This window comes from Bos indicus x Bos taurus, chromosome 2 (assembly GCF_003369695.1).
Source record: "Bos indicus x Bos taurus breed Angus x Brahman F1 hybrid chromosome 2, Bos_hybrid_MaternalHap_v2.0, whole genome shotgun sequence".
In the NCBI taxonomy this organism is placed as follows: Eukaryota; Metazoa; Chordata; class Mammalia; order Artiodactyla; family Bovidae; genus Bos; species Bos indicus x Bos taurus.
The window spans coordinates 106,677,862-106,696,341 of NC_040077.1; the positions used below are offsets into that span (position 1 = coordinate 106,677,862).

At 51.5% G+C, this 18,480-nt stretch overlaps 2 protein-coding genes and 1 long non-coding RNA gene across 3 annotated transcripts in view; 2 read left to right on the plus strand and 1 right to left on the minus strand.

Moving 5' to 3' along the window:
- Nucleotides 1-5,226, plus strand: part of LOC113875203 (sterol 26-hydroxylase, mitochondrial) — a 42,731-nt gene extending 37,505 nt beyond the window's left edge. The window contains exons 3-9 of the mRNA XM_027513560.1: nucleotides 2,404-2,603; nucleotides 2,707-2,904; nucleotides 3,053-3,225; nucleotides 4,035-4,201; nucleotides 4,408-4,489; nucleotides 4,570-4,782; nucleotides 4,919-5,226. Of these exons, the coding sequence (XP_027369361.1) occupies nucleotides 2,404-2,603; nucleotides 2,707-2,904; nucleotides 3,053-3,225; nucleotides 4,035-4,201; nucleotides 4,408-4,489; nucleotides 4,570-4,782; nucleotides 4,919-5,038 (1,153 nt within the window). The 3' untranslated portion in view covers nucleotides 5,039-5,226. The remainder of the gene's footprint in view (nucleotides 1-2,403; nucleotides 2,604-2,706; nucleotides 2,905-3,052; nucleotides 3,226-4,034; nucleotides 4,202-4,407; nucleotides 4,490-4,569; nucleotides 4,783-4,918) is intronic.
- Nucleotides 5,227-8,125: 2,899 nt separating this feature from the next.
- On the minus strand, nucleotides 8,126-17,367 carry PRKAG3 (protein kinase AMP-activated non-catalytic subunit gamma 3). Its single transcript, XM_027513562.1, is given in 15 exon segments — nucleotides 8,126-10,608; nucleotides 11,191-11,422; nucleotides 11,782-11,928; nucleotides 12,078-12,115; nucleotides 13,207-13,372; nucleotides 13,507-13,633; nucleotides 13,833-13,887; nucleotides 14,098-14,143; nucleotides 14,245-14,303; nucleotides 14,519-14,600; nucleotides 15,467-15,660; nucleotides 15,663-15,869; nucleotides 16,207-16,362; nucleotides 16,827-16,866; nucleotides 17,221-17,367. Coding segments are annotated over 14 exon segments (1,470 nt in total). The 5' UTR covers nucleotides 17,257-17,367; the 3' UTR covers nucleotides 8,126-10,608; nucleotides 11,191-11,305.
- Nucleotides 17,368-17,616: 249 nt separating this feature from the next.
- On the plus strand, nucleotides 17,617-18,231 carry LOC113875235. The gene is made up of 3 exons (XR_003506216.1): nucleotides 17,617-17,707; nucleotides 17,802-17,920; nucleotides 18,140-18,231. It is a non-coding gene; the product is annotated as an uncharacterized LOC113875235 (long non-coding RNA).
- Nucleotides 18,232-18,480: the final 249 nt, after the last annotated feature.

The window sequence follows — 18,480 nt, forward strand, 5'->3', positions numbered from 1 at the left end:
ATTTCCTCTAAAGCCAGTTTCCTAAATATGTTATATAATATATGTATTTAAAATCTATTTTGCTAACCTATGAGACTTTTTTGTTTTAACATATATATATATTTAAAATCTCATTTTCTGAAGCATTGTTTCCCAAGAAATATTTTAAAAACCACAGAAGGTTCTCATTTAAGTTCTGCAAATCTATTCCTATTGTTGGGAGAGTTTTACTCTTGGAGAAGCACCCAAAACCTGAAGTTCCAATAAATACGGCTGTTCTGGTTTTCATTTTTTTTCTAGCAACACTTTTATTGCAGTTTCCCCCAACATAAGATGTCTCTAGTGTAAAGAACCTACCTCCAAATGCAGGAGACCTAAAAGATGCGTGTTCAATCCCTGGGTCGGGACGATTCCTGGAGGAGGGCATGGCAACCCACTCCAGTATTCTTGCCTGGAGAATCCCATGGACAGAGGAGCCTGGTGGGCTCAGTCCATAGGGCCATAAAGAGCTGGACATGATGGAAGCAACTTAGCACACACACCAATATAAGAAAGAAAACTCCTAGGGTTTGAAGTTCATTTATTTATTTATTTACTTTGTTTTTTAAGGTTCATTTAAGTAAAATATATTTTTCAAATTTATTGAAGTATAGTTGGCTTACAGTGCTGTGCTGTACTTAGTCACTCAGTCGCATCCAACTGTTTGTAACTCCATGTTTTGTAGCCCACCAGGCACTTCTGTTCATGGGGATTCTCCAAGCAAGAACACTGGAGCATGCCCTTCTCCAGGGGATCTTCCCAAACCAGGGATCGGACCCAGGTCTCCCACATTGCAGGCAGATTCTTTACTGTCTGAGCCACCAGGGAGCCCAATAGTTCAAAATAAAAAACCTGATTCTTGCCTTAATACTTGTGAATGTTTTTCTTTTTTAAAGACCGTATGAATTTTTAAAATTCGAAAGTAATATTTATTGTAAAAATTCCAGTAATAAAATATTATCTCCCTACCCCTTGGTCCCATCCCATCCTCCTAAGTAATCCTGACAATTTGGTGTATATTCTTATCTTGTTGTTGTTTAGTCGCTAAGTTGTATCCAACTCTTTGTGACCCCTGGGCTGTAGCCCTCCAGGTTCCTCCATCCAAGGAATTCTCCAGGCAAGAATACTGTAGTGGGTTGCTATGCCGTGCTCCAGGGGATATTCCCAACCCAGGGATCGAACCTGCCTCTCTTACATCTACCTGCATTGGCAGGTGGGTTCTTTACCCCTACTGCCACCTGGGAAGCCCTATATTCTTCTCTGTGAACATACAGATATGCATGTAGATATATATAGGGTTCCCTCTCTTCCTCTTAAAATTTTACCATGTTATACTTATTACTCTACATCTAGCTTTTTAAAAAATTGACCCATACCCAGCTTGCTTAGGAAAGGTAATGGGTTTGGGGGACTGCTGAAGATGGGAGTAGCTCCTGCACATTAAGCCCCTGAATGGGAAGTGTGTGTCCATCCCCATGAGAATCCCTGTCTAACCAGGGTGAGGACCCAAATACCTACTGCATGGTTATGGCAAGACAAACTGGAGCATCAGCCAGATAATGCTCTCTGTCTCCTTGTCGCCTTGAGCCTAGCAGAGCACAAAGGTCCTCTGAGCACCTCAAGAACCCTCAGTTGCTCTCTTTTATCCCTCATCATCAACACAGAGGCACCAGAGCCACTGTAGCTGCCTAGCTCATTTCACATACAGAAGATTATAGAGTTGTGTCATCCTAAGATAATCACAGTCAACATTCATTAAGTATTCACCCATTTGCCAGGCACCAATCTAAACACATTAATTATCCTACTAAGATAGGTGCTCTTATTATTCCTATTTTACAGAAAGGAAACTGAGGCACAGAGAAGTTGAGTCACCTGCCTAACGTCACTCAGCTGACATCATCTGACCTATGATTTGACCCTAGGCAGATTGGTTCAGAGGGCTTCCCAGGAGGCGCTAGTGGTAAAGAACCCGCCTGCCAATGCAGGAGACGTAAGAGATGGGAGTCAACCCCTGGGTCTGGAAGATCCCCTGGAGGAGGACATGGCAACCCACTCCAGTATTCTTGTCTGGAGAATCCCTTGGACTGGAGGAGCCTGGCTGGCTACAGTACATAGGGTCGCAAAGAGTCAGATACAACTGAAGCGACTTAGCACAGCACAGGTTGGCTGAGATGCCCACCTTAACTACTTCCTTTATGCTGTTAGTGAAATTCTGAAGTTTTGTGATTTGAAGATTCTGTCATTTGAGAGTTTGTGATTCCATAATTCTAGGTCTAGGGTCTGAGATTTTCCTCAACTCTGTAAGGGTCTCAGTGGGAAGACACCACCTGACCCAGTCCCCACCAGATACTGACACTGGTGCCACTCTTCCATCGTCGGCAGGATGGGAGAGCAATGGTACCGGTTGCGCCAGACTCTGAACCAGCGGATGCTGAAGCCAGCCGAGGCTGCGCTCTACACGGATGCTCTGAACGAGGTGATCAATGACTTCATGGATCAACTGAAACAGCTGCGGGCAGAGAGTGCCTCGGGGGACCACGTGCCTGACATCGCTCACCAATTCTATTTCTTTGCCTTGGAAGGTACTCTGGTGGGGAGAAGGGCCGGGTGGGCGTGTGTCAGGGGTAGGTGTGGGTTAGGGGTAGGCTGTACTCCCCTCTGATGACGGCCACCATGTACCTCCAGCTATTTCCTACATCCTGTTTGAGAAACGTATTGGCTGCCTGGAGCGCTCCATTCCCAAGGACACCGAGACTTTCGTCAGATCTGTCGGGCTCATGTTCCATAACTCGCTCTTTGTCACCTTCCTCCCCACGTGGACTCGTCCCCTGCTGCCCTTCTGGAAGCGGTACCTGGATGGCTGGAACACCATATTCTCTTTTGGTGAGGAGTCCAGGGGAAGAAGTGGGGGCATGGGTCCCAGGCTCAGTGCAGTAACAGCCCCCAGTACTCTCTCTCAGGACTTTCTCCCTCGGTCCTTGGAGAGCATGGCTTTTGGCCGCATCCTCCCGGTTCCCCATTGTCCCTGTAGGAAAAAAGCTGATTGATCAGAAATTGGAGGAGATAGAGGCCCAGCTGAAGACAGAGAATCCAGAGAAGACCCAGATATCTGGTTATCTGCATTTCCTGCTGACCAGCGGACAACTCAGTCCTCGTGAGGCTGAGGGCAGCCTGCCCGAGCTGCTCTTGGCTGGAGTAGACACGGTGCGTGAGAGGGGCGGGCGCGGAGGCCAGGGCCTCCCAGCTCTCATCCTGGGCCAGTTTCCCACTATCCTCCACCTGAGCCTGACCTTCGTCCCTCCAGGTACCTGCTTCTCTTTCTGTAATGTGGATTTAGAGCTGGAAGGAAAATGGGGGTCATTCAGCCTTGTGGAGGTGGGCCAGGAGTGGTTCCAGTGTGAGGGATTCGCTCACTCCCTGGAGCCTCTCTGACAGCTGGGAAGTTTCATCTCATACCAAATCTACTCCTTCATGCTTTCATCTAAGCAGAAAGTTGAAGAGCTTGCCCATAGCACCTTCTTAGTAGGGCCTCTTTCGTGTGCTTTTGTCCTGTTGGGTTTCTCCGTTAGTCTCCTTTGCTGTTACGGTGTGATTCTCTATCATATCGGTCCTTATCCTGCATGAAGCCACGTTGAGCATTGGAGAGAGGGTCCTATAAACCCTGGAGTCTAATCCTGCTGTGTAAAAGTGTTAGTCGCTCAGTCATCTCTGACTGTTTGAGACCCCGTGGACTATAGCCCACCAGGCTCCTCTGTCTATGGGATTCTCCAGGCAAGAATACTGGAATGGGGTGCCATTCCCTTCTCCGGGGGGTCTTCCTGACCCAGGGATTGAGCCCGGGTCTCCTGCATTGCCGGCAGATTTTTTACCATCTGAGCCCTCTGGGAAGCCCTGCCATACTCGAAGCAATTTAATTTCTCTCCCACATTTTGCAAACATGCAAACACCTTCCCACCATCTAACTGGGCCTCTTTCCTAGAAATCCCTGCTCACTTCATCTCTTTACCTCCCAGACATCCAACACGCTGACATGGGCCCTGTACCATCTTTCAAAGAACCCAGAGATCCAGGCGGCCTTGCATAAGGAAGTGGTGGGTGTGGTGCCCGCTGGGCAGGTGCCCCAGCACAAGGACTTAGCCCGCATGCCCCTGCTCAAAGCTGTGCTTAAGGAGACCCTGCGGTAGGATACTGTCCCTGGGAACAAGGGTCTGTGTGTGGAGGGGAGCTCAGAGACAGGAGTGGGAAGTGGGGGCTGAGGGACTGTGGCCAGGGTCAGAGATGAGATGGGAAGAGGGGACTGGGGGACCAGAGGGGTGTGGCCGAGTGGGTGGGCACTCTGACCCTCCTTGGATCCAGAGACAGGTCTGCACTTTCTTTTCCCTGCAGTCTCTATCCTGTGGTCCCTGTGAACTCCCGGGTTGTCGTGGACAAGGAAATTGAAGTTGGTGGCTTCCTCTTTCCCAAGAATGTGAGTAGGGCTGGAGAGCCAGGGTTCCTGGGGGCACCTCACAGACCTACACTGATGTGCCACCCAACCTGTGTGTGCAGACCCAGTTTGTGCTCTGCCACTACGTGATTTCCCGGGACCCTGACATCTACCCCGAGCCTGACAGCTTCCAGCCCCAGCGTTGGCTGAGGAAGAACCAGCCTGATGCCCTCAAAACCCAGCACCCATTTGGCTCTGTGCCCTTTGGCTATGGGGTTCGGGCTTGCCTGGGCCGCAGGATTGCAGAGCTGGAGATGCAGCTGCTGCTGACAAGGGTGAGTGGGGAGAGACTGGAGGGGTATGTGGGCCAGGGGAGCTGACAGGGGAGTGAGGCACAGGTGGGGGTATGCTAAGGAGGGCTGTGGATGGAGGTCACAGACTCTAAGCGCCCCTGTGCCTTTTACCTCCCAGCTGATCCAGCACTATGAGGTGGTCCTGGCCCCTGAGACGGGGGAGGTGACGAGTGTGGCTCGCATCGTTCTGGTTCCCAACAAGAAGGTGGGCCTGCGTTTCCTGCAGAGACAGAGCTGAGCTGGGCCCTTGTTTCCCCACTTTCCCAGCACAGGGAGATGAACCTCAGTGTGCTTCCTGCAGAACCTGAGCTTTTGCTACTTTGTATCATGTTGAGCATCTCCCTCTCAGACAGAAGGCTGCTGCCATGGCACATTGCTAACCTTGAGGGAAAATACTGAATAAAGGGTTTTTTATTCATAACTAGAGATCTTTGTCATTCTTGTTGACAACCCAGCACCTGAAGCTCATTCTGTGGTTGGGGAACAGGCTCTCCCACTTAGGAAACTTGGTGGGAGGCAGAGCCACCTCCCTCCATGGAAACTGAGCACATCCTATGCTTTCCCAGACCTCACAGAGAAATCTTGGCCTTACCTAGCATTGGCTGAGGCCCTATCCAGGCGGAAGCTGCCAGTCCACTCCCCAGGCACAGAGAGGACACCATATTTTGAACAGAAAGTGCTTAGATACAGGCAGTGAGGTCACAAACATGGTCGGAAGAGCCCTAGGATAGGCCTACAGGAATGATTCTAGGGGCACCCCTGGGGAGGCTCATCAGTCCAGGAAGCCACACTCAGGAGGATGGGGTTTGGGAAACTCACTACGACTGTTGGCCCCAAAGCTACTCCATGTCTCCCAGATCTGTGCTGACTAAACAGAAAAAGAAAAGATGCCCCCTCCTCCCAACCGCCCTGACAGCAAAAGGAACAGGAGCTGTAGAGGGTGGTCTCTGCCTCATGAACACCTTTCAGATCTCTTGCATACAGTTAAGAGGCAGAGCCTAGGTCCTACCTGGGACTCCAGCTTTGAGACAGTCTGGGGATTGTAGTATTTAATTTTCCAGCCCCTTCAGTACAGGAAGCCAACTAGAAGGAAAGTGGGTTGGCATGGAGATCCAGTGCTCAGTAACACAAGCCTAAAAAATCAACTAATCCCAGCCTCGAGGAGACACAGCCCCAGTGGGAAATTTCTGCTGAGTCACAGAAAGCTGGACTTTCTTATGTCTGTGGGGATTTGAGTTTGAGCCTACTAAAAAAAAAAAAACAAAAACACGTCATTGCCGTGATTAACATCCTTCCACGGCTCCTCAGTCCTGAGTCAAGGTCTAAAGTCCTTACGGTGGCTTAGATGGCTGGTGTTCCAGCGGCCTGCTCTGTGCACTCGCCCACCGCCTCCACCCTTTCCACAGTGGTGCCCCAATTCCTTGTATCTCCCCCGAGCACGTTCTGCTCTTTCCAGCCTCAATACTTGGTACTTCATGTCCCGTCTCCTTGGAACACCCTCTTCACCAACTGGTGTATCGTCTCAGAGAACTTGCTTTTCCTCAGGACTCAGCTCAAATGTCACCGCCTCTGCAAAGCCTTCCCTGACCTCTCTGGGCAAGCGCGAACACTCCCTCTTGTGCTATCCCCTGTCCACCCATAAAACCAAGCACTCAGCATGTTCACTGCATTCTAGACCCGACTGTCTCCCCAGCCAGCTGGGAACCCCACGGAGGGCACAATCCCAGTGTCTGACTCTGTGTCTAGCACAGAGTTAATCAAGGTAATGAATAAATGTTGAATGAGAAGAGACTGGACTAGAAGGAAGGAAAGGAGAGTGGAGGCTACAGAGCTTTCCATATTAAAAAGAGAAACCTGGAGAGAACTGAGCGGGGATGCTTGATTACAAGCCCATGACTCTCAAATCCACCAATGTAGGGCTTCACCAGTGAGAGCTCTTTGTAAATGTACAGGATGGGGCTGGGCACTGAGGGGGCCAGGATCTCTGCACAGTCGACCGGAGAAGACTGCTGCCTTTCCCAGTGGGCTGCTCCTCCAGACCACCAAGGGTCAGCTGCCCAAACCACGGGGACCCCTCAGTGCTCGCATTTTGGGTCGAGGGTGGAGGGGAGGAGGAAGTCATGTGATGTGGCTGGGATTGAGGTTTTTAGCAGCTGCAGAAGAGTGTCAGGGTTCATGGTCTGTGGCTCAGTTAATGAATTTATAGGCTAATCTCACATCAAAATCTGTGAAGATCTGGTATATCTGTAGGTTAGAATAGTATTCAGCCATAAAAAAGGAATGAGGTACTGATTCATGCTACATCATGGATGAACTTTGAAAACATTATGTTCATGAAGGAAACTAGACACAAAAGACCACATCCTGTATGATTCCATTGACATAAAAACTTCTAGAATAAGCAAATCCATAGAGACAGAAAGTGAGCTAGTGGTTGCCGGGAGAAGTGTGTGGGGAGTGACTGCTAACAGATACAGAGTTTCTTTGGGGTGATAAGTATGTTCTGAAATTGGATAGTGGTGATGTTTGTATGACTAGGTGAATATACTAAGTACTGCTGAATTGTACACATTGAAACAGTGAATTTAACAGTATGTGAATTACATCTCAATTTTTAAAAATCTATAAAGACCAATTTGGTGAGATTATTGTAGAAATAGCTGCCACTGGAAGTTATACCTCCAAAGATACCACAGAAAACTGAGGCAGCAGTGCCCTGCTGTACATCTGAAGGGCCTAAAATCCAGTCTCTAATCAGAAATCAGAGATGCAGAACCAAGACAAGAGCTCAGAGGATGGGTGATGTAATGATGTCCTCGTGAGGCTGAATCAAGAGCCAGCTGTATCCCCTTACATTTTGGTGAAGTGTAGGCACAGCCTCAGAGGCTTCCCCCTGCAAGTGACAAGTGACAGGTTGTGTTCTAAAAGACGAGCTGAAGGGCTATTAACGTAGCTGTGAAATCTTGCCCAGAGTTTGCTACTGTAGAGTCCACAGACACAGCTCTGGGAAGAAAAGTGTCAAAGACTCCTACTCAAAACAGGAAAAGACAAAATTCAGTATGGGCATGGTCAGAAGCTGTCTCTTTATACTTGAATTCTTTCAAGTATAATGAAAGTATAATGAAAAATTCTTTACATTTTTAAAAATTTATTTTAATTGAAGGATAATTGCTTTACAGTATTGGGTTGGTTTCTGCCATACATCAACATGAATCAGCCATAGGTATACATATATCCTTCCCTCTTGAATCTTCTCCCACCTCCCTCTCCATCCCACCCCTCTAGGTTGTCACAGAGCCCTGGCTTGAGTTCCCTGAGTCATAAAGCAAATTCTCACTGGCTATTTATTGAAATATAGAAAAACAAATATGGCAGTTAGCATACATGAAGTTCTTTGGCTTTTCTTGGGAATTAAAAATGGCATCTCTCAGTTTATATTCCATCTCATTGCCTAGACAAGTCACTTAGCATAAATGGAAAAAAATTACTTTCTTTGTCAATGATTCATTCAAATATATAAAATACCTTTTGGAGACAATGTTGTAAACAAACTCGGCTTCAATTAAAAAAAAAAAAAACCCATAAGGCTTAGAAAACATTCACGGGGATTTCCCTGGTGGTCCAATGGTTAAGATTCCATGGATTTGATCCATATCAGGGAACTAGAGCCCGAAACCTACAAGTAAGAGTGAGCACAGTCAAACAAATTTGAAAAAGAAAAACACACACCACAGGATAGATGTGATATAATATGTGGGCTCTTTCCCATGAAACTTTCTCTCTGGAGAGTGAAAAACCAGGCCATCAGCCCTGGTTTGAGCCCTGTGGGGCATTGCCTCGAAGACAGACCCTGCTACACTCATCCTAGAGCTGGGCAAGACAGCTCTCCCCAGGTCCCCAAGGACACTCACTTGAGACAGCACTGAGGGCACCCCCATCCCATCCTCCCACTTGAACCCAAGACCCAGGACCTTTCTAGGTGGGGCCAGAGCAGAATCGGCGCTGATGCACTGGTTATAGCAAAACCGGAAACGGAAGTTGAGTGTCTATGAGAAAATGCCTTCACTTACTGCCTGACTCATCAGCACAGATGGCCCCACTCTGTTGCTCTGTGAGGTAAACAGGGTAGGATCATATTCTAGAAACACTAACCTCCCCATCCCGACCCCCCCACCGCAACAGCAGACCTGCAGTGTCTGTTATCACAGGGGAGGGGGTGACACAGCAAAGCCCAGCCTGACTCAGTGGGGCAGATGGCAAGAACTCAAGATGCTTACGGTGCATTTGGAAGAGTGTATGACGGGCCAGAGCAAAAGGCCCCTTCTTTCCCCAACTGCGTGAAGATTCCACAGGCTGGTGGGAGTTGAGGAAGCAAAGAGACTATAGACCGACATTTGGCAGGAGGGATAAGAAAAGGAAGCAGTGTCTGAAGTGAGAGGGGAGTATGACAAACACCTCAGAGAAGTTCAGAGATGAGAAGGGTAGGAAAGCCCTGGGCCCCATGTTTCCCGGATAGAGGCTAGGAGAACAGGAAAAGTCAGGGTAGACCAGACCACTTGCTGCCTGTCTCAGCAGGTGGGCTTAGGATGGCCCCACAGAGCTTCCTGAAGTCTAAAGGGGTGTGGGACCAGGAGCTAGAGTGTCCTCACACCCCAGCAGGCAGACCCAAAGAAGCTTCATGGTGGGAAGAGAGGGGGCACCTAGCAGGGGCCACGCCCACTGGTGACCAACCAAGGGACAGTCACATGGAAATGGGGATGTTTCAGCAGGTGCTGGCATGGGTGGATGATTGATGGCTGAGGAGCAAAGTCTTACATCCCAAGACTCCCCCATCACTGAACTTAACCCCGAGAAAAGGTGGGAGGGGAACCCCAAATTGACTGAGATTAATTTCTACCACCTGGTGAAATGGAGTTCATAAAAGAAGTTACATTCAGTGTTAGAAAAATTATATGTTTCTTACAGGTTAGAGTTTGGGGTCTGAATTGTACCCAGTACATAAGTAACTAACATTTTCTTTATAATTTTGTTATAAACAAACGATGAAAAAGACATTTCAGTAGAATAACACTCCATAAGCAACAGAAACGCCACTTGCAGAGTTTGTCAATTACAGATTTTCCTTCGTGTCTTTGAATTCAGAAAGGATGGCGCGGGGTGGGAGTGGGGGGTTCTTGCCACGAGTTCAGATCAGATGACCATAGCATTTTCTGACTGAAAATGATAAAATTTGAGTTCATGGGCTGTTCGTTTCCTTTTTGTTGTCTCAATGGTTCATCCTCAGTGATCCAAATGCAGGCCCTCGCTGGAGACTGAGAACACTGCTCGATGGTGAGAGCTAAGGCTGAGAATGGAGCGGGAACCCTACTCAAACCGGCAGCTGTACGAAACTGCTGCTCTGTGAGGCCCTGCAGGCAGCCCTGAAATGCAGTGCTCGGGGAGCAGGAGGGCAGTGACAAAGTCGGGAGGAACCGCTAGGGCAGCGTCCATGGGGGAAGCACAACTGGGACTCCAGGAGCTGGGGGCTTGATGCCAGGTAATCCAGAAGTGGAGGAATCCAGAGCCCCTGCCTGAACTCCAGAGCCCCTGACTGAGGGCTCCCCACCCCACTGGGGCCAGGTGGAGGAGAGCAGCGTGGGTGGCACAGAGCAGGCAGCCCAGGGGAAATCCTAGTGCCTCTGATTCCAAGAGCTCCGGGCTTGACTCAGCTGTTCTCTTTACTTTCATCATTCACGGTAGACCGGGCATTCCTAAGGGCTTCTGGGAGCACAAGCAGGGCAGGGGGCAATTGGGGAGGGCTAGAGAAGCCTGTGAGGGAAAGAGGAAGACTAAATAAGGAGGGGAGGTTGCCTTTCCGATAGGAGAACCTCAGTCTTGCCATCCTTTGCCAAGCAGGTGGAACCTGTGCCCCCACCCTCTGCACCCCCCTGGCAAATGTGCTGCCAGGAAAGAGTGTGAGATCATGTCCAGTGGACTGCGATGATTACTTAGAGAGACAAGCTCTCTCCTTTCAGCCTTAGTTCTTACTGGGTGTGGAAATTCCATTCAGCCCAGGTTTAGTAACTGGCTCTCTCCCAGTAGAAGCCCAAACAGGCGGAAATTGAACGGTGAGAGGGCAGGTCAATCTTCCCAGGGGCCCCTGAAGTCACATCGCTGCCCTTGCCTTTACTGTGGCCCCTGTCCACCCCTCTTGTGAGGGCCTCCTTCACCTCAGCTGAGAACGGGACAAAGCAGTGGCCCGCAATGAGTCCTGATACTTGAAGTTTTCATGGGGCTGCTCAGCTCCAAGCTGGGCCCCTCCCCTCCTCAGCGGGCCCCAATCTGAGATGTGGGTTCCCCAGGGAGTCTGAGGGGCTGGGAATGAGGTCAGTAGTACAGAGCAGAGCCTACCTGAACAAGAGCGGAACCTACAAAAGGGGGTGGGGGAGGGGAAGGCCGAGTCCCCGGCTCCCTTCACTGGCTTCCAGGTGTGGAAGGTGGCCTGAGAGTGAGGACTCCGATGTTCTCAGGCCCCGAGGGCGTCGATGCCAGCAGGGCTGAGCACTAGAGCTTGAAGGATGTCGGAGAGGGACACCACGCCCAGGAGGTGCTGGGTTTCATCCACAAGCACCAGCCGGTGCACCTGTGGGTCCACAGAGGCTCAGTGAGGGGGCAGCGCCATGTGGCTACAGCAGCTGATGAGGTTGATACCAAGAATCAGGGACAACAATTTGACATAACTGGAAGCGCAAGAGTCTGTCTCCTAGTAAACTAGTGTCTCCCAGTTAGCAGGAGCTCTGCCTGCCCTGGGGTGGTCACCGGCTGGGGCCCTTGGCCCGAGGGCCCCAGGGACAGGACCCGTCGCCGGTCAGTGTGGACACCGAGAGCTTGGCCATGTGATGGGAGGATGGGGCAGGTGCCTGATGGATAGAGCAAGCTGGAGCTGCTCATGAGAAGGCTGGCCCCACGTGTTGGGAGCGTGTCTGAAGGGGTGTGGGGTACCTGCTCCCGGGCAATCCGGTCGATGACTTCCCCCAAGGTCTCGTGGGGCTGGCAGGAAAGGACTCCCTCCAGACACAGCGTCCTCCGCCTCAGTGCTTCTCCCACACTTATATCCAGGTGGTTGTACGTTTGTTGGGCTGCCAGGTGCTGGGCAGGGAGGGAGCAGAGCTCTTCATCAGCCCTCAGCCAGACTCCAGCCCCTCAAAGCTCAAGGACCCCCTGGTCATCCCTATCCTCACACCACAGCCTCCCTGTGGCACCCCCAGCGCTTACAATCCATCCCCCCATGCACTTACAATCACATCAAAGCGGGAGTAGAGGCCCACGACCTGTCCTGCAGGAGTTGGAGGGGAAGGGGGAAAGGTGAGAAAAAGACAGGGGAAAGATTCAGGTCAGAACCAGGATGCTGTGCAAGGGCCTAGCGTGGGCTTTCGGAACGAACTCCTCAACATCCTCCCCACCCCTCCAGGTTGCTGGCTTTATAACAAGGCATCAGGCTGCCACCACCCTGAATCCAGGGATAAAACAGTGTCTCAGAGACGGATACCCGACACCATGCCTCCCGATGTGACGAGATATGAGTATGTGGCATCACTTCTGAGATAGTCTAGCCTCAAATATATAGCCTGAATCTGCGTGAGCCTTTAGATCTAATTTTCAGTTTATAGGAAACACAGGAACAGAGGACCAATGTAAAGGCCACCTGCAGAAAGCGAGCAGGCAGATCTGTGGAAACGGGACATGCTGCAGAACCCAGGCTTCCCATTATCAACGCCATGAAAATTAAGCAGGGAAGGAACTGTTCTAGAATAAAAGACACTTAAGGGATAAAAGAAGCAAATTCAAAGCATAGACCTTAATTGGATCCTGATTTGAACAAATCAACTGTAAAAAAATTATTATTGGGAAAAACGGGGAAATGAGAGTTAGGATAGGATTTTAGGTAACATTAATACATTATTTGTAATTTTGTCAGGTGATGTAGGAAATATACTTATTTAAGAGATGCAGATGAAGTGTTGAGGTGAAATGACATGATTCTATACTTTACTTCAGCATAAAAAAAAGAGGAAGAACTGGTTATGGCAATGTGTTAATAGTTAATCCAAGTGGATCCATGAGGTTCATTACACAGTGTTCTCTACCATTTTTATACATTTGAAATTTTTCATAATCAAAAATAAAGTAAAACATTTCTTGATAGCCAACTTCATTATGCTATTTTTAACTCTGAAGCAGTTTACAGCTGATTCTCAGAGCAAGAACCTGATGTCTGGCTTAGAGAGGCTAAATAATTGATCCAAGGCTCAAAGCAGGCAGAGACTTCCAGCCCTGACTCCATCCTGGATCTCGAGCTAATGTCACATAGACCCCGGCTCCCCACAGCCCCACCCCAGCCAGAATCCCCATCCTGGGTGCAGGTACCAGCTTCGTTGATCACCGGCAGCGCAGACACGCGCCGGTCCACAAATATGTCCAGCGCGGTGAGGATGGGTGCCGTTTCCAGCACCACGGCCAAGTCTCGGAATGTGCCGATGCCCAGATCTTGGATGGTGCGGTAGAGGAAGGAGGGCCGGGGCAGCAGGGTGCGCTGCTTGGGTTGGAGACAGGTAGGGTTCAGGGTGGAATAGCCCACAGGGGGCTCCCAGCTGCTCCCTCCCAACCCCTAGGGCAGAAGCCTTCTCTGCTCCTCTGGTCGTCCCCTGAAGCTGTGCCCGGGCTCACAAAGATGTGCAGGAACTTGAGAAGCCGTTTGTGTGTGAGGATGTGCAGCACGGCGCCTGAGACTGGGTCCAGGACCGGCAGGCGGTGGATACGGTTCTTGATGAGGGTGTAGACAGCTTCAAACAGGCTGCAGAAGTGGGAGCGATGAGGCTGGGGCTGCCTGGGGAGAGATGCCTTTACCCCAGCCCCGGGGAAGGAGGACAGGGAGCCGAGGCTGCCTTATCTGCAGTCCACCAAGAATGAGCCCATGACTTCAGAACTGAGGAGCTGGCGAGGGGGGTCTGTGCAGGGCAAGGAGGCTCAAGTGATTGTCTGGGGACGCTTACCTGTCACTGGGAGAGATGGAGACCAGAGGCTTAAAGCAGCCTTGAAGGTAGATCTCTGCAGAAAAGCAGAGTCAGGGCAAGGGAGCTGGCCACCCTGTCTCACCCAGCAGCCCCCAGACTATCTCCCCTCCTTTGGGCCCTCTGAGTTCTCTATTACCCTTCCCCTCCCACCTCAAGGAATTGCCCCCTGCCCATCCTCTAACCCGGGTCCTTGGCCCCACACACCCTCTACACAGCCCCTTTGCAGGACCCTTTACCCACTCACCCCTCCAGGTCTCAATCTTGTGTTCTTCAATCTCATAGATCTGGACCTAGAACATCAACAGAACTCCCCAAGTCAGACGTGGGCTTCCTGAACTCCTTCCGCCCCAGTCCAGATGGGTGCCCCTAGGACCCTGAGCCCACTCCTCACCAGGGGGGACCGGTAATAGCGATGCAGAACCAAGATGAAGTCTGTGATAGTCAGCATCCCTGCGGGGGGTGGGGGAGGGCAGAGAGAGGAGTGGGGTTCACCCTGGACCCTGTGGCAGGAGGCAGGTGAAGGGCTCAGCCCCTTCTCCATCAGCTGGTCACAGCTGCCCCACAGATGGGGGTCTCCCAGCCAGCCTGTTCCCCCCAAGCCAGGGCCCTGCCCCAGAGCCCAGCCCCAGAATCGCCCCACAAGGTCCCCTTTTTCCCCTCCTCACCCACAAAGCTCTGCTTCTTGCTGTCCCATAGAGGTGCGGCCCGGACACCATTGGCCACCAGGGCAAAGAAGGCCTTCTTGATCTGAGCCACAGGGAGAACAGTTGAGGGTGAGTTGCTCACCACCCCTCAGAGTCCCCTGTCCTGACCAGGGGCCTCCCAAGGGGCCTTCTCACAGGCCCTCTGCTCCAGGAGCCTGCCTGACACTCGACACAACCCTCGTGGGCACATTTGCTAGAGATAAGGCTGCAGGTGGCCAGGGGCACTAGGTGACCCCTTAACAGGCACACCAGGCTGAAAATGTAGGAGACAAATCCAGTATTTCTACACCAAAGTCCTAAGTGTACATACGCACACAGGATAATTTGTGCCAATCTAAATACTAGAGGTGTAATTCTCTGATATTTACAAAATATTTTTCTCTAAATATATTTTACATTGACTCATTTTGGCCTCATCTGAGGCGATACTATCCATACGTGCTGGTTGTAGCTTTGTAACACACATCAAAATAAATACAAAGCTACTAAATTAAATATTTTTGCTCATATACCGCTAGAATCAAAATGATATACCTTGTTTCTACCCTACACTACATCCTGCTCTTCAATACACAGCAAGAAGAAAACGCTTTCTATACAATTCGGGGTGTGAAAAATGCTCCCAGTCATCCTGGATTGGCCCAGGAGTCCTCTGAAACTTGTAGGGTAAAGCAGGCATTCCTGTCCCCATTTTAGAGATGAGTGAAGTAAAAAGACCTACCCCAAACCCTATAGATACTGAGTTGTAGAGCTGAGATGACAATTAGGGGGTGCACACAGAGAGCAAAAGCTCCCCTCCCCCAGTCTCCGTGGTGCTAAGGAGTTCTGGAAGGGATGTGTAGCCGGGCGGGGCTGGCAGGGGATCCTGGGGGCTGTGAGTATGCAGGTGGGGCAGAGCGGCGGCCTTACCTGTAGCGTGGTGTCGAAGATGACCAGCTTGGAGCTGGTTGCCATGGCATCGTAGCAGGTGTGCTCCTGCATGAAGTGCATGTAGACCTGAGCCCCTGGCTTCCGCAGCTCATTGTCCCAGCCGAGCCTGAGCACCGGCACCTGCGGGGACGGGCACTGGGCCGGCCTCTCTTCCACCAGGCCGAGCTCATCCCCCACGCTGCTGGGGCTGAGAACTCTATGCCCTGATCCAGATCGTCTGTGCTGGAGCTGGAAGCGGAGGCTGTACAGTCAGCGGGGAGGCTGTCTCGTTCTGTTGTGGGGGTGCCCACCGCGGACAAGGGAGTGGCTTGGGCCAAGGGTGTGGCCTTGGGGAATGTGGCCTCCAGCCCGGTGGACTCAGCAGCTGCCCTGGACTGGGGACCTGTTCAAGGGGAGAGGACAGTAACTCCATCTTCCAAAGCATGTTCCCATCTGTTGTCTCCCTTCATCCTCAGAGCAGTGTGGGAAGCCTGGATGCTGAGGTCCCCATTTTGCGAGTGAGAGAGCTGAGAAAGTCACACCAGAGGGTGGCTATGTCCTGAGCTGGCCTTGCTGGGCCCCTGGATCAGCATTGCAGTTGCCCTCTCTCATGTGGGGAAACTGAGGCCACAGAATGTCATGCGTTGTGTTATGGAGGGATCCAGGGCAAGGCCAGCTTCAGTCTCGGGGACTTCCCACTGCCCCCAGTCCCATTTCCCCAGAACTGGCCGTGGCCTCACCTCCCTCCAGGCCTGGCAGCTCCCTTTCCTCTACATCCTCCTGGCTTTTCCATCTTGAGACCTTGGTCCTCTGTTCCCCAAGGCTTATTTCTGCGCTGGTGGTCATGGCTGGTGATGGCCATGAAGTGCTGTCTCCTTGCTCTAGGAAGCTCATCTCTGGAAGGGGGAATGGGGCCTGTTTGGTTAATGGGGAGTAACATAGTAATACAACTGAAATGTTATTAACAATAATATTCAATATTTGCAAGCATCCAAAGGTCTTTTCCTCCAATGTATTTCTCATTCAAACCTCATAGCAAGCAACTTATAGTATCATCCCTATTTTCCTAACAAGGGACCTGAGATCAGAGAGGTTAAGCAATTTGCCACAGATCACACAGCTAACATGTGATCAAGTCAGGAGGCTCCAAATCTTCAGACTCTAGATCCACCCCCCTCCTTTCTTCTTCTGAAAGAGGAAGGAGGCGAGAGGGCAAAGGAGGAAGAAAAAGCAAGTATGAACAAAGAAGGAAAAGGAGAAGCCAGGCTAGTGGGGTGGGGGAGATTGGGAGCCTAGAGATGTGGGAGGAAAGGAAGTGGAAGAAGAGGCTGGGCCCATGAGGAGGGGCAGCCCCACCTACCTTGATGCTCGGGTCCCCCAAAGCTGCTCCAGGAGGGGGTCTGTGTGGAGAAGAGTGACTGAAGAGGTGGGGAGAACATCCTACACTCAGAACCACAGGAGCTGCCCTTCCCACCACACACACCCCCACAGACACACATAAACACATTCAACCCACCCAGACACTTACATACACTCAGAAACTCGCATATTCAACCCTCCCCAGACACACGCACGAGCACACAGACTCACACCAGGAATGTACACATGCAGACAGCCTCCTGCTCCTATACACAGAGAAAATCGTGGTCAAACACACCCAAATGCACGCACACATGCACATAGCCATGCGGCAGGGTGCTCTCAGCCCTATGGCCTCAGCTGCCCCAGCTCCCGGCCCCCCGGGACCCCAGTACCCCACACAGTGCGTGCTCCAGCTCCGCGGGCTCCATGAGCGAGTGCGCAACACTGTATCTGGGCAGCACTATTCTGGGCCCGGCCCCTGGCACCCTGCCCTCCCGGATCGGGTTCTCTCTGATTGGGTGTCAGGCACTGGGGAGGAAGGGGTCCACCCCACTGCTGCTCCAGCCCTGAAGCCGGGGGGGGGGCTGCTGGGGAGGTGAGGGGAGGGGCGCACATGGAATCCTGATGCCTGGTTCTGTCTGCCTCCTGGGTGTCCGATGATGGGAGAGAAGGACCCTGCTGTGGGGGGAGGGTGGGCGCTGGGGTGGGAGGAGGGGGTCTCTCAGAGCCCTGGGGTTTCTTCTCTGAGAGCCCTTCTCATCTTTGTCAGGTGCCAAAGGAGGGAAAACAGAGGCAGTTGAGCTGAACTCTCTTCCTTGTACAAACCTGGGTCATTGGTGGTGCTGGAATTAGAAAGGGCAGGTTGCAGCCGGCTGGCAGGTTGGGGCTAAGAGGTTTGTGGGTGGTACTGGGAGAATGGCCAGTGTGTGTCCAGATGTCACTATTCGAGCCCCAGGGGCCCGTTCTTCTCTAGGTGGAGGAGCTGGAACTGGACGGTTCAGGCAGGTGGGGAGTCCTGAGAATCACCTTGACGGCATGTGGTGGGCTTGCACTTGTCTCCAGTGTGACAGACACCTGTTTGTGCCTGTGGAGGTAGGTCCAGGTGTGCAGGAGCCACTGTCCCCTCATGCCACTGTGTGTGTTGTTCCTGCGTCTCCTAGAGCCAACAGGATCCCAGCTGGCTCTGGTGGCTGCCCACCCCCCACCTTCCTTAGCATTCCTGGGGCCTGAGTCAGTGTCCAAATTGGGAATGCTGACCCAGCTGCTCCAGCTCTCCTCTCTGCCCCCCTCCCCTTCCTCTTCTCTTTCCAGACTCTTCCATCCCCGTCTCACCATGGAGTGAATGGATGCTCCATAATGGGTTATTGGATTTCTTGCTGAGTTAGTGAGTGTATTTCCCATCACCCCTCAAAGCCCCTGTACTGCCTACAGGGATGGTGGAGGAGAACAAAGCCAGGAAGAGGCCGGCCTGCCATGTGTGTCTTGGTCAGTACTGGGGCTGGGTGCAGTTCCCCTTCTGCAGGGCCCCTGAGGCTTGTTCCTGTCTGGTCCCAGATGATGGAATAGCAAAGGCACAGCCAATGGGACATTTCAAATGGGGGAAAGGTCATGTAGACCATCCCTGGAGATAGATAGTGCCTAGGTCCTGTAAA